We start from the raw sequence: 15,977 nt of genomic DNA, 5'->3' as shown, positions 1-15,977 counted from the left end.
AAAGGTTCTGAACTCAGTTTTAAACATGTTGAACCTGATATAGAAGCTAGGAGCAGAAGTTCTGTAAGAAGCTGAAAATTCAAGACCAGGCACTGATCTAGAGCCTAGGCTTAAGATACAGACGGAGCCACAACATAGTGATTAATACTTGGTTAAAAAGAACGGGCCAAAACCTATATCTGTGAAGAGCAGCCACTGCCAATGAACAGCAACAGGAGAAAAGCCATGTCAAGACAGAAAACAGTGATCACTGAGGGAGTCCCAACTTCACCTCCTACTTAACAACCTTCGAAAAGTAATTTACCATCTGAAAAAATATAAGAGACCTACACCATAAGGTTGTTCACAAGATTAAATGAGATAAAGTAATAAAGTAAAGTAAATCACATTAGCAACCTAAAAACTACAGGAGGAACCCAAGAAAAAGTAGTGTCATAGAAAGCAAGGGCATATTTTCAAGGCAGGATCAGTGAAAAGAATAGGTCACAAAAATACTTCAGCAAATGCCAATTGTCTGAAATGTAAAACAATAAAGCATGTTAACACACAAAGTATACTCATCCTAGCACTACAGTGATTGTACCATATGTTTGTTTCCTATCAGTTTCAACCATAGGGAAAAAGACTTTGTTTTCTGAGATAGCTCCAAAGTCTGGTCATAGTAAGCACCCAGTAAGCACAAATGAAAAACCTCATCTCCCTTATTATAAATAGTAAATAACATTTGGAATTTGGAAGAATTCTATAGACAAGCATATGAAAAGCAATTTTCATTTTCTCTATCACCTTAAAAGAACCTTCCACCTGATCTTAAGGAAGAAGTTCAATTGTTTTCATAAACACTGCTAGTGCAATTCCATTACAACCACAGATGAGTAAATCTACAGTCACCTTCAAGAAAGCACGCTTACTAACATTTATTGAATGCCTACTATGTGCATTATAGAAACGAGATTTGGGGCTATTTAGTGGGAGAGGGAGGAGTGATTTACCAGCATCAGAAAAATTTAAGACTACTGCATCAATGTTACCCATTTCTAGAATCCACTTCTTAAGTTCCCAAATACACCTTAGAATTTTCCTTATATAATGCTTCTTTCAACACACATTGATCCATGTCTTCTTTCAAATTACTTTCTTAGCCATTATTGCTTCCACATATTTTAAATAGCTTTGTCCGTCACTGAGGCAATTCACCTATGATCTGACACATGCCCAATTTACATTCATGTCTAGCTAAACAAAAACAAGACTACATTCAAGTGTGCTATAGACAAGCCAATGAATATTGGCGTAACCTGTGTCAAGGTTCCAAATTCACAGTAGCTGAATCTTAAAATTAGAAAGAACATTAAAGGACTTCTGGCCCAGTGGATCACAAATGTCGGGCTTCACTAAACTTTTTACTCATCTGTGTCAAACAAGGAAAATGTAGTACGTTTTCATAAAACTAAGTTAATTCAATATAAGAACTATCTTTTAGTCTGAGACTATGTCCTTCTTTGTTTTCGGAAAGGGACACTAGACTGTCTTTTCTTTTACAAAAAAAAAAAAAATGATAGCAGCTATAATTATTACTTTATCAATTTTTTTTCTACTGACCAAAATGAGTAACTTAGCAATTCTGTGATGGACCTCAGTTTTGGGTGTTTTTTTTTTTTTTTAACTTCACAGGTCAGTGAAATCCAAAATTCTGAAAACCTCTGCTCTGATTCAACCAACCCTGGGCTGCCTAAATCCCTTAGAACACGGTCAACAGGATGTCTGTCTGCCTGCGCTTGAACAACCCCGATGCCAAGAGTCTCCAGTGATGTGGAATCACGGATCCAAGAGATGGTTGTATCTGAGACATGTTTGCTGAGTTCTATGAAGGAAAAGCAAAGATGTAAGGTTTGTAGAGAGAAAGCCAACCTGTAAAAGCAGAGCCAGTAAGAAAACAGGGACCAAAACACTGACCGGTGAGGGGCGGTCAAAGGGATGCATTCCATCCTATACCTCAGCCTTCCCTCAATTTCATAGTTATGAAAATCCTTTACCAAAAGAGCCAAAAAAGCTAGAATACGCAAAGCAGTCCTGAGGTCAGGGCTGCACATCTCAGTTTACCACCCCTAATTCCTTTACTGATCCTACATCTAATTTTCAGTTACACATCTTTGGGTTCGATCAGAGGCAAAGGTCCCACGTTTCAGTATCACCCAAATGCAAGAGAATCTAAATGCCACATAGAAGATGGAAAAAAACAGAGCTATGAAGCCCAGTGCCAATATGAGAATCAAAAAGGATGAAGAGAACTTGGAGGCAAAGAGTGAAGAGTGGAAAGAGCACAAGAGATCAAAACCTAATTTCAATGAGCCCATCCCATCCCGAAGGAGCTAGGGAACCCAGGCAGTCCTCTCTACTCCTACAAGGCAATGTGCTACCAGGCCGAAGGGCAGCAAGGTGGGATTTGAAAACTGGGTAAGCCTGGCTGTTACAGAAGGACGAGCATGAGCCCCTCCACAGTGGCAGGCAGAGATGGCCATTCAGATATTTGCAGAATTAACGAACTAATAAACAGACACTTGCCCAAAGAGGATCTGAGTCCCTGCTTCCAACCACATCACCCAAGGCATTTTAAGTCCACATCAAACATCTTTCCTTGCCTTAAAGCTCAAGCTAAAAATCTTAACCTTATGAAAAGCTGAGCCCTCCCAATAACTTCGACCGCCTCCATCTACCCAACTCCAGCCCACTGAGGCCCAATAAAGCTCCTTCCCAAAGACACTGCCTTCAATTCTCGAATACAGCACCCATGATTTAGCGTGAGAGGAAAAAGTAAGCTAACGGGAGCGAAGGCAAGTCGGCCAAGGGGTAGGAAGGGAAACTATTTCTGATTCTAACAAATTCCAGAATGAGGGTTAATTCTGGATGGACCAAATGAAAACAAACCCTAATTTGTATTTATTATTAAATGGATATCAACAATGAGGAAGTCTCACAACTTTAGCCACCCCTGATTAAAAGAAGTTTTAACAATTCTTTCATCCCTGCTGACATTCCTTGTTTTCCATTATATCTCAGCCTGTCATTGTTCCAGCATTATTGATGGAGTCTCAATACCAAAGAATTGTGGTGGATACCAAAATTATGATTAACTGATCTGTCCTAGATTGAGTGTATCAATATTTCCATGCACATGTCCATTTCATTTTCAATTACCTCTATTTAAATCATTTTCTGTCTCTAGTCCCTTCCTCCAGAGGCTGCTTGTTGTCCACACCCTTTTTCCACCTGCATTCTAAGAGCCCCTTGTTTTTTCCTGTAGTCCCCCCCCCCTGCTCCAAAAGTAAAAGGGGACTGCAGGAAACTGATACAAAGGGAACAGGTTTACTACAGATAACAAGCCTACATGATATATTCTATACACTATGTGCTGTCTATATACACGAAGCATTTCCTGCCTTAACTGTCTCTGAGCTTGGACAGAACCCATGTGCTGGTGCTATATTCACGCTGCTGATGCTAACAATCCACCATCATGTTTCCTAGGGGTTCAGGAGCCTTCCCAAACCTGCTGAAGAACATGACCTGATCACAAAGCCCTCAGAACTAAGTGATCAGGAAGCCACGGAGCCCTTGCTTCTACCCGCCGGGAAAGGTCCATTCATCATCAGTTTTATCATCTACTCCTTAGATCCCCATGACTCTGTTCCACTCAAGCTAAAAATTCTGTAAGGCACTTTTAGACATTATAGTCCCAGGATCCTATTAGCTCTCCTTAAAAGGACTGGACATCAAAAAATTATTCAGCCCAGGCCCAATACCCATATTTTCGCTGGAATTCTGCCAAATAACCACAAGAGGCTGGTGCGGTACAACCGGCAAGGAGCGAAGCTGGCCAAATCTAAGTGGAAAACGATAAAGCTCCATGAATAAGCTCTCATGAAAAGGTACACCGGTCTCAGAAGGAGGTTTGCCTGCGGTCTGAAAAGTCAGATTCAACGGGCTCCTGTTTCTTGATAAAGGTTAAACTAAGGAAGGCAAATCAAAATAGAAATTTTCAAAACTCCTGGGGATTTACAGTCCACTTTTAGCAAATACTTTCAAAAAATATACACTGTACTGAATAATGCAAATGTTCGATAGCTTCCACATAATTGTCCAGCTGTTGATATTTCCGGAAAGTAGTTTCGCTGCAGGTACCTTGAATGGATCTGGGTACCAAGGAAAAAAACACCTGTGCCTGGCAGGTCGCTACACTACTAATTTGCCCAGGGTATCAAGGAAACAGAAGATGCTCTGGTTTCTGGATACAATTTTCTGCAGTGCCAGGTAAAAGAGGTCACATGCCCTGAGCAGCCGTGGCTCGTTGAGAGTGATGTAAAAGCTCTTCAGATATTAATTTTGCTAGGAATTCGAAGAAACAAGCATTCTAAGGTCAATTCGTTTAGACACCGGTGTCTGGTACTTTCCAGTACCCTTTTTTCAACGGACTCCCGTGCAGCATATCTCCGTCCCTGAGAAAGGGGGTGGCAGGCTAGGCACCAGCCACCCATGCGTTCCAGGGAGGCGTACCCAGGACGGGCAGAGTCCCCAAGCCCATCCCAGCCCGAATCTTCTATTCGCCTGGGATCGGGAAGACCCTTCCCGAGATACCAGCCAGGGTGCTAAGTCGCTGCCCGGCCAGCCTGAGTTGCCGCCCGCGTCCGCCTCAGGACTGCGGGAACCGCGCCTCGTCACGCCCCGCAGCTCCCACCTCCCGCCGCCCCCAGCGTCCGCTCCCCGGCGGCTCCGGGCGTCTTCCGCCGGCGGGCACCGGGCGGCCGTTCCCGAGCGGCGCCCGTGGCCGGCGACACGCGCCGCAGCGGCGCGCTCATCCGCAGCCGCACAGCCCGCCCGCCCGCTCACTCACGCGGGAGGCAGCGGCGGCGTCTCCATTGTGGCTCCTCTCGGGCTTCAGAACGCAGGCACCGACCGCCGCCGCCAGCACCATTCCAGCCGCGGACGCCGGCACTGCCCGCCCGCCGAGCCGCGTTCCATCCGCCCCGGAGGGGGCGCCGCGCTCGCCTCACCGCGCGCCACCACCTGCGGCGGCGGCCCCCGCGGCCATGGCCCGCTCGGCCGGGCGCGCTCCGTCTGCCTGCGCGGCTCCCGCGCTCGCTGGAGTGCCGGGCGGTGGCGGCGGCGGCGGCGGCGGGACGGGCGGGCGCGCGGGCTCGGCCACTTCCGGGTTTGGCCCCGGCCGCGCCGACGCCGTGACGGGACGGCGATGCGGCCTCCCGCGGCAGCCGAGGACCCCTCCCTCGGCGCCTCCCCTTCCTCCTGCCTCTGCCGCTGCGGAGGGTGCTGAGGGTGCTGCCGCGGCGGAGGGTGCTGCTACTGCTGCTGCTGAGGGTGCTGCTGCCGCCGCCGCCGCCGCTACTGCTGCTGGTGGTGGAGGCGGGCGGGCTCCAGCCAGGAGCGGGCGGGCGGGCGTGCCCAGACGCGGGCCCGCGGGGCGGGACGGGGGCGGCGGCCGCCCGCAGCTGGGGTTGTGGGTCACCCGGGCGGGGGAGCTACAAAATGGGGAGGGGGAGGTGTCTGTGCGGAAAAAGGGCACCCGAAAGCACAGCATATTAGCGCTCGCTATTCACTTACTGCTCTGCTTTGCAGGCGTGTTCACCTCCTTCCCTTTTGAGTTGAGCCTATTCCCCGGGGAGATGGGAAGGGTAGGCATAACCAGCCACTTCCTTTACAAATGGTGAAACTGAGGCAGGAAGAAATGAATTTGCCTGTCCTGTGTTCCAGGCAAGGAGCCGGGCCTCCCTCCTCAGTGTCTGATGCATTCGCTGGGGAAGTGAAGTGAGCACCTACTGTTAGACAAGGTTTTGGTACGGGATACGATGAGAGAGCAAAGCCAGGTCTGTGTGCTTGTGGAGCTGTCAATCTAGACGGACTGAGAAACGAACGAACGATGCCTGCTATGAAGAAAATCAGAGTGAGGAGATGGGATGCTATTTTAGGAGTAGCCACAGAAGGCCCCGCCAATGATGTCATTTAGACCGAGATGGAATAAAATGAATCTTGAGAAAAGCAAAGACTGCTCAGGGCAAGGGAAGAGTCATGCGAAGACTCCTGTGCAAAATCTTGCCTGGCTTGTTGAGGAATAGGAAGGAGAACAGTGTAGCAGGTGGTTGTCCAGGTGTGCCCGCTGGACAACAGTAGCATCTGGGAATTTGCTAGAAATGCGAATTCTGGAGGCCCACGTGAGATCTACCGAACCAGAAACTCTGGGGGTGGAGCCTAGCTGTCTGCTGTAACAAGCCTTCCAGATGATGCCGATGTGCGCTAAGGTTTGAGAACCTCTGGTGCAGCTGAAGCAGAGTGAGGACAGGGAACAGACGACATGCTGTGTGGGACTGACAGATCACAAAGGCCTTGAAGGCCATCATAAAGGATTTGACTATTACCGAGAATCAACAGGAAAGTTGTGAGCAGCTTGATCCGATAATTAAAAGGACACCTTTGCTGGTATTTGTTTTAAAATACTCTACAAAAAAATGGGGGAGGGGGAGAGAATAGAAAAAAAAGATGGGAAAGAAGACACCTAGGTGGCTCAGTCAGTTAAGGTGATTTTGATTTCAGGTCAGGTCATGATATCACAGTTTCTGAGATGGAGCCTCTCATTGGTCTCTGTGCTGACAACATGGAGCCTGTTTGGGATTCTCTCTCTCTCTCTCTCTCTCTCCCCCCCCCCTTACTTCCCCTCTCTCTCTCAAAATAAATAAACAAACACTTAAAGCTTTAGAAAAAAGATGAGCAAAAGGTTAATGTTTGATGCTAAGTGATGGGTACATGGGGGTGGTCATCATTTATATGTATACTTTTAAAGGTTCATAATAAAAAGTTAACTTAATTTTTAAACGATGACCGGTTGCTATATGAGCTGTATATATAGGGAAGCAAGAGAGCAAGCAAGGAGATTAGCCTAGCTGAAATGAAAAATAAGGATGACCCGGACTAAAGTCAGAGCGATAGAGAGAAGTGGTCAGATTCCAACTCTATTTATAAGAGAAAGCACACAGGACTTGCTGATAGGTTAGATACGGGTGTAAGAGAAAGAACAGAGTCAAAGATGATCCCCAGGGTTTCAGTCTGGGTTCTTGGGAGAATGGAGCTGACATTTACTGAGAATGGGAAGATAGAAAAAAACAGATTTGATTTGGAGAGGGGAGTATTTTTAAACTCTGATTTAGCCATAGTTAAGTTTGAGGTATCTATTAAACACCCATGTGAAGATAGGAGTAAACAATTAGATATATGTATCTAGAGGGGATATAAATGTGGCGTTTGTCAGCATACAGATGTTATTTAAAGTCATGGAACTTGCTGAAAAAATAATAAAGTCATAGAACTGGTTGAGATCAACCAGAAGCTACAGAAAAGAGGACCAAGAATTGAGCCCTGAGGCACTCCAACATTAAAATAATAAGATAAGTAGAATTCAGCAAAGGAGACAAAGAAGGAGCAGTGGATGAGGTAGGAGGAAGATAAGAAGTGTCTTGGCCTGGTGAAACGTTCTAGAAAAGACAATACTTGAATATGCCTTAGCATGAGCTGACCTCTCTATGATGTGGTGGCATTATTGATCTACCATGAGTAAAACATGCATGAGTTATTTCTCTCATTGATGGTTTTTTTCAGATCCTAAAAAAAATTTCCTACTTTATAAGGTCATTGTAAGAATTAAATTAACTATGTAAAGCATATAACACTAAGTGTGCAATGGAAGCACTTAAAAAATGGTCATTGCTATTATTATTTCTACATATTTCTTGTACCTGACTTAGCTCGTTGAGATTAAGTGCTAATCCCCAAGTCATACACACTAACTTAGATTTGGTCAAAACTGTGGCCTGACTTCTTTCTTCTGCATCTAAGCTGAGTGAGCAGGGCTGTGTGATCAGCCATTTCAGGACCTCTTTCAGGGAAAAAAAAAAAAGTCTTCTATTGCTTTTGTATATTTCCACCCAAATGAGGAAGTGTCAGTGTGACAAGTAGGTACCAAGTCCAAACCACATCTCCCCTGGATTAATTTTACCTGTTATAATTCTCTGCTTCTTAAGGGATCCAGGTCATCTAGAATGCTAAATGTGTACCTAAACCTTTTCTTTTGCATATCTATTTCTAAATTTGTAGACTTCATGAATGATCTGGAAAGAATATCTTTTTACCCTCATACAGCTCAACCTCATTGAGAGTTAAACAGCAGCCCACAAACTGTGGTATTCTATCTAGCATGGTGGCCACCAGGTGGATTTGAAGGCAGTCCATGTTTCTTTTTTTTTTTTTTTTAAATGTTTATTTATTTTTGAGAGAGAGAGAGAGAGCTCGAGTGGGGTAAGGGCAAAGAGCGAGGGAGACACAGAACCCCAAGCAGGCTTCAGGCTCCGAGCTGTCAGCACAGAGCCCAACATGGGGCTCCAACTCATGGACAATGAGATCATGACCTGAGCTGAAGTCTGATGCCCATCCAACTGAGCCACCCAGGCGCCCTAAAGGCAGTCCATTTTTCTAATTCAAGTCTTTGCCCTGGAGCCCATTCCTTGCAAAGAAGAGGAACAGCCGAACTCACAAGAACTCACAACCCGGCATCTCATCTGAGAATCTTGAAGCAATTTGAAAATGTTAATTAATCTACGCTGAGCTTTTGTTGTTTTCTGAAAAGACAGTGACAGAACACTTGGCTTTCAGACGTAAGTAGACCTGCCTAAGATCAGTAGCAATTTATGAGGCCAGTTTCCATTTTCATCATTTGTGTGGGCCAAGTAACTTCACAAAACTGGCCCTTGGCAATCAAGCATTAAGATTTAATGCTGTCTCACCCTTCATAAGAAAAGTAAACAAAAATGCCTGTCAGGATGAACACAAGGCCACCTGTGGGTGGGGGGAACTTTCAATATATCTTCCTTTGTATGTGAGTTTCACTATTTTCTCAAGTAAAGGGTACAAAGGTTGGGAGTAGCTTTCCAAGGGCCACCAAGGACTTCTTGTTTCTATTTCCCTTGGTTAAGGGGGTGACTGAACATGCAAAGGTGTCTGACCTCTCCTTGCTTGGGTTATTAGCTCCAACCACCTGCTGATTATTCTTTGGATGAGCCCCTCACTCCTTACAGAGGAATGAGACCTTACAAAGTCCATCCATTCATTATCCTGTTGAAAGAGAACAATTCCTTAGCCATATTGGTAACCATAACCTAAAGCTAATGTGAATAACCAGATTATATCACTTGTAAATAAGATGGAACTACACAGAGGAACACGTCCATGACAGTACCTGGTGGCAAAAATTACTGAGATTGATTTGAAATCAGCTGTTGCAGTAAAACTAATGACATGACACGCAGGTGCAAGTACATTACGTGGCAAAAATCTGGGAACTGAGAATTGTTCGTGTAAAAACTGAACTTCACTAACCAGTATAAAACTGTAAGATCCTGTTTTTGTAATTCCTTTCAGTGTACAGAGAGCAAGTATGAAAAGCATCACGTATTCAAAAATAGGGTTTTAAAGAAGATGGGGACCTTCTAAACAGTCTTATTTTCTATCCTAAAGAGTTAGTTTAAAATGCATTTCTTGAGTTGTTTTTCTAATTTTAAATTAGGATTTTTGCTTTAATTCTTTGAATTTGGAAGCAGCTTAGTGTACATACTATATTATGAAGCATTTCAAAGTATCCTTGCAAGATTTTGCTATTTAGCAAATGGATTTGTCGATACATTAAAGGTATTTATTACAAGCTTTGTGCCGTCAAGTGGGGTGAAGTGAGTCTTCTGCTCCAAACCAGTAGAAAATTCTTAATTGAAGGAATCCTTCATTTTTATGACTCCAGTTTACTCTGCAAATGCTTGCTTCCTTGTTTTCGTAGTCTTTAAGATAGGAACCTTACTTCCAGCACAGCACACCTGCCCATTGCCCTGTATCAGAGGTTCCTGGAGAAATGAAAGCAAATTGTTTGCTGCAAAGTTTAATTGGAAATCTGTTGGAACTGGTACAGGAAGTATCCAAAAATAGACTTCACGCTAATGTATATCAGGTAAGCAGTTTCTCTGTGCTTTTTTAAGAAAAGGAAATCTACTTAATCTATTTTTACTTGTATATACTTACATGGTATCTATTTATGTAGTCTAGTGATGTAATACCTCATTATAGAATTATCTAGGACTAAACATCTTTCTACATAGTCAGCAATGCTGGTGGGAAGAAAAAGCAAGTAAAAATTCTTGACAAATTACAGGAAGCGTTATTAGAATGTTGTCATTCATCTCAAGTTATGCACACACACACGCACGCACACACGAGCTTTTATCCACCGCTTCTCTTTGTTCATCACAGCTGACTGTTAATAGCATAGAACCTAAGCAATACTGTTATGCAAGCTTGTTGCTCGCATTCTCATTTTCCCCATTCATTTCCTTTTTTCCTTTTGGCATCAATATATCTATCACCTCTAACAGTCACCAGCTACAGGTCTCCAGTGTCCTTTCTTCATCCCTAACCAAACTTAAGAAATCTTCTAATAACAGTTAACAGAATGATTGATTAGCAGATTACACTTTCATACAATAGCTTTAATATAATGAGGTAATTTCATATAGATATTATTTTAGCTGGAAGTATCCTCATTATCTACTCCCTATTCTTCTTTCTTCTAGAATGCATTCCAATGCCTTCTATAGTATCTCAATCACAACATTTTTGATAATAAAGTGTGATGGTGAAATGTGTCATTTTCACTAATGGAGGTGTTACTGTGTAACCTTGTGAAAGGAATGTTTTACTTAAAGAACAATGCTGATAGAAGTGATGAAAGATATTCTTGAACTCTAGACTTTTTGAGACCGAAGCTCTGGGAGTTTGTATTATTTGTTCAATTTGTTCACATGGTAATAAGAAAAGATAAGTCTTGAATTTCCACATAAATCCTAAAATTGGAGCTCAGCCCAAGTCTTGGAATTATTTTCGCAAGTGAGGATCTTTTGCCAAGAAATCCTTTCTAGTTCTTAATCTGGTTCTAGTCAGCTTCTGGATACAGAGAAGCATGTTTAATGCAGGATATAAGTGGTTAGTCAATTCCTGAGGCATCCATATTTCTTCATTTTCCTTGTTAAGATCTTGGTAATAATCCAACCCAAGAAATAGAATTGAATCCAGGCTGCATATGTATGAGAACTATTCTTCATTGAACTAAAAATGAACCTAGGTTGCCATTTTGAAGTCTTTGTTAAAAGCCAAGTAAAATTAAATCATGAGAAAAAAATTCCTAGTCATATTTTCTGAGGCGAACTGATTCAAGCAAATCTTAATTGTATTATACTTACGTATTATGTCAATTTTGTATGCCAGATAGGGAAAACACTGACCACCCTATTTAAGGTTACAGCTATACTCTTAACACTCCCCAAACTCCTTTTCTGATTTATTTTTCCCCAAAGCACTTATCCTAATTTAACGAACTATGTTTTACACATTTATTTCATTTATTGCCTATCTTCTCCCTTGGAATGTAAGCTCCTTGAAGGCATAGATTTTTAGTCTGTTTGGTCCCCGCCATATACAGCCTTAGAAAAGTTCTGGCACATAGTATGTGTGCAACCAATAATATTGAATGAACAAATTGACATGATTTATTTTATTCACCAAGCAAAACATTTACCTCCAGGAACATATATTCTAACTCAGACTCATGCAATGTGCATTTTAACACCTATATACAAAATCAATGCTCCCTAGAAATAAGGAAGGCACAGAGAAACTTACTTTGATTTCAGTCAGTGAATCAGTCAACATTTATTGAATGAATTGTTTGATGAATATACTGTGATAGGTTAGGAGTTGGTGGGAGAGTGGTAGAAATAATAAAAAGCTTCAGGCAAGAATTCTGCCTTTAAGAAACATGTAGTTGACTTCAGACACAAGAAATAAATCCAGTATATTAAATCAAATTAATTAACAAAAATGCCAGACAACAAAGTCTTCACAAATAAGATGAATACTGACTTGAGCACTTAAGAAAGAGAAAGGCACATAGTAGGGAAAGAGAATGTGTTCACAGACAGTAAAGGGGGATTTGAGACAACGAATGATTTGAAGACAGGGGTAATAAGAAACAAAGCCACGATGTTAATGTGAAGGTCAGATTCTAGATATCCCTTGAATAGAATTTAGACTTTCAATGAAGTAAATAGATAAGTATTAGAGGAATATGTCTCTCTCTCTCTCTCTCTCTCTCTCTCTCTGTGTGTGTGTGTGTGTGTGTGTGTGTGTGTGTGTGTGTATGTTTGGCCAGGTAGTAGAGTACAAACTCTACTGTAAGAATTTTAATCTGGCATTGGTGTGCAAAATTAACAGATGGAAGAGACTGGAAGCAGGAAGATGAGTTGGGAAACTATCTTATCCCAAGAGTTTATGTGTGAGACGATAAAACTTGAAGTAGAGCAGAATGCTATTAATGAAAAGGAAAGGCCAAATGGAAAAGATGGAATAAGCATGACTTGTTGACTATTTTGACGTGGAGGCAAAGGAAGATAAGTCGTCAAGTACCCAGGGTTTTGAACCTGAGAATATGGCGATAGAATTGATCAACAGAAGAAAAATCACATGGGATGAATGATAATTGGTATGGTTGCAAGCCCGCAGAGTTTGCAGTAATAGCAAGATACCCAAGTGAAATGTCCAGCAGCCAGGACAAGGCCACTTGGTAGAAAGATACAATCACTCCTAGAGTTATTGTACCCTAAAGAAAAAGGTAATTCAACTTTCTGTGGTGACCTACTTTGTTATAAGGTAAACCCTCGTGTTCTCCACATTTTTCTTTTTAATGATTTTTTAAATTATTATTTCCAGGAGAGAGAGAGAGAGAGAGACAGCGTGAACAGGGGAGGGTCAGAGAGAGGGAGTCACAGACTGAAACAGGCTCCAGGCTCTGAGCTGGCAGTCAGCACAGAGCCCGACGCGGGGCCCGAACCCACAAACTGCGAGATCATGACCTAAGCGAAAGTCGGACGCTTAACCGACTAAGCCACCCAGGCGCCCCTCTCCACATTTTTCTATGCATAGGTTGACATCCCTGCTTTCTTACTTATTAACTTCTTAGTTATTAATTTTTTTAACTAGGCAAATAGTACATGATTATATTCTTACAGCAAAAAGTCAGACCCTCAAGTGAAATCTCCCACTATTCTCTCCCCAACCCCTTCCCAGAGGTAACACATTAACCATTTTATGTGTGTCCTTTCAAACTTTTTTTCTATGTGTGGTTACATATGTATGTAGTACATGTAGAAATACATGTGTATTTGTTTGGTCTACATAAGCCAAATCATGCTGCATAGTACCATCAGCCCATTAGCAGCTGCTAAGGAAGTCTTACTGCCAATTTGCTGTAGCTGTGGGGAACCCAGGCAGGGAAAGCTCAGCTGCAAGTTGCCAATACATCCAAGATTTTAACTGATGCTAATTTCAGGGAAAATTCTGAACATCAGGAGTTTGGCTAATGTATTAGATTAGATTTAATAGTACCTTGCCAGATAGATACTCCATTGCATCTCAGTAGCGCAGACAATTTTTTCCTCCCCTCTCACCAAAACACACACACTCTTTTGGAAATCATATTTTTACTCTCATCTTTAGGGAACAAGATTCAAGTCACTACTTCTCCAGTAATTTTTTAAATCAGATTTACATTACTAGAAATCCTTAGTATTTCTAGATTCTCTATTTCTGTTTTTTTAATATCTCTCTAATCTGTACCTTTTCTCTCCATGATTTTTCATTCCACTTACTACTTTTAAATATTTTAAGCTTATTAACTTATTTAGAGAGCCCACACAAGTGGGGAAGGGGCAGAGAGAGGGAGAGACAGAATCCCAAGCACGCTCTGTGCTGTTAGCACAGAGCCAGATGTGGGGCCTGAACCCATGAACTGCGAGATCATGACCTGAGCTGACATGAAGAGTCATAGGCTTAACCAACTGTGCCACTCAGGCACCCCCAATTACTGCTTTTAAAAACAAGGCTTTCTCCAGGAAACAACCTCCTTGACCTCCACCGCAGCAACTTCTTACTTGACACATCCCCAAAAGCAAGGGAATCAAGAGCAAAAATAAACGATTGGGACCTCATCAAGATTAAAAGCTTCTGCACGGCAAAGGAAACAACCCACAAAACTAATAGGCAACCAACGGAATGGGAAAAGATAGTTGCAAATGACATATCAGATAAAGGGTTAATATCAAGAATCTATAAGGAACTCACCAAACTACACCCCCGAAAAACAAACAACCCAGTGAAGAAATGGGCAGAAGAGATGAACAGACACTTCTCCAAAGAGGACATCCAGATGGCCAACAGACACATGAAACGATGCTCAGCATCCCTCCTCATCAGGGAAATACAAATCAAAACCACACTGAGATACCACCTCACGCCAGTCAGAGTGGCTAAAATGAGCAAATCAGAGAACTCTAGATGCTGGCGAGGATGTGGAGAAACGGGCACCCTCCTACACTGTTGGTGGGAATGTAAACTGGTACAGCCCCTCTGGAAAACAGTGTGGAGGTTCCTCAGGAAACTAACAATAGAACTCCCTTATGACCCAGCAATAGCACTGCTAGGAATTTACCCAAGGGATACAGAAATGCTGAGGCATAGGAGCACATGTACCCCAATGTTCATAGCAGCACTCTCCACAATAGCTAAAACATGGAAAGAGCCTAAGTGTCCATCAACAGATGAATGGATCAAGAAGATGTGGTTTATCTATACCATGGAATACTACATGGCAATGAGAAACAATGAAATCTGGCCATGTGTAGCAACATGGATGGACCTTGAGGGTGTTATGCTGAGCGAAATAAGTCAGGCAGAGAAGGACAAATATCATATGTTTGCATGTATAGGAGGATTAGGAGGAACTTGACGGAGGAACAAGGGGGAGAAGAAGGGCGGAAATGGTGGGGGAAAGGGAGAGAGGCAAACCATGAGAGACTCTTGAATGCTGACAAAAACTGAGGACTGATGGATGTGGGGGGGAGGGGGGGATGGGCATGGAGGAGGGCACTTGTGGGGATGAGCACTGGGTGTTATGTGGAAACTAATTTGACAATAAACTATTGGTAAAAAAAAAAAAAAAACAAGGCTTTCTCTTTACAACTCAGATTACAGGGGTGCCTGGGTGGCTCAATCAGTTAAGCAACCAACTCTTAATTTTGGCTCAAGTCATGACCTCATGATTCATGAAATTGAGCTCTGTGTACTGACAGGGTGGAACTTGCCTGGGATTCTCTCTCTCCCTCACTCTCTCTGCTCCTCCCCCACTTGCTGTCTCTTATGTGCTCTCTCCCTCTCTCTCTCTCAAAATGAATAAACTTAAAAAAAATTTTTTAAATAAAACTCAGGGTGTGAGGAAGATCTAGAAGTGCTGAGTTATGGTTGATAGCTGTTCATTGTATGTTGGTCAAAAGCTGCTGAATTTCAAATTTCATTCTTTTGTGTTTTTGTTCCTGGTTAAACTTCCCTAAAACCATAATAGTTACATGCCTACTTATAATGATTTACTGATTTACTTTAAAGCATATTTAAATATTGCAGCAACATGCATTTTATTTAGCACAATCCATTTTTAAAGTTCTAACTGTGGGAAGCTATATATGTTCATAATTACAGTTTATTTGAATGTGTAATATTTTTGGAAAGTGAAGTACCATACTTTGGGGGGGTGGAATGAAAATAATTTGTATATCTTTAAATGAACTAAAGTTTCATTTTTTTTAATGTTCCGTATCTAGGGTAATTTTTAAATTCGTTGGTTCTATTTTATATTATACGCCTTGAATAAAAATATCTTTATACAATGAAATCTCCCTAATGTTGTTTTCAAAATCCGTATCCTGTGGCCACCTCTAACTACTCTGATAATTGTGGTGACTAAAATATCATTGAGAGATTTTTTTTCTTAT

The 15,977-nt window shown here is 42.3% G+C and overlaps 1 protein-coding gene across 1 annotated transcript in view; it reads right to left on the bottom strand.

The window, feature by feature from the left end:
• The window catches only part of KLHL2 (kelch like family member 2), a 110,668-nt gene extending 105,657 nt beyond the window's left edge, over positions 1-5,011 (bottom strand). The window contains exon 1 of the mRNA XM_039249954.1: positions 4,892-5,011. Within this exon, the coding sequence (XP_039105885.1) occupies positions 4,892-4,917 (26 nt within the window). The 5' untranslated portion in view covers positions 4,918-5,011. The remainder of the gene's footprint in view (positions 1-4,891) is intronic.
• Positions 5,012-15,977: the final 10,966 nt, after the last annotated feature.

This window comes from Hyaena hyaena, unplaced genomic scaffold (genome assembly GCF_003009895.1).
Source record: "Hyaena hyaena isolate Hyena2069 unplaced genomic scaffold, ASM300989v1 scaffold_356, whole genome shotgun sequence".
Classification (NCBI taxonomy): domain Eukaryota; kingdom Metazoa; phylum Chordata; class Mammalia; order Carnivora; family Hyaenidae; genus Hyaena; species Hyaena hyaena.
This window is presented reverse-complemented; position numbering and strand designations above follow the sequence as displayed.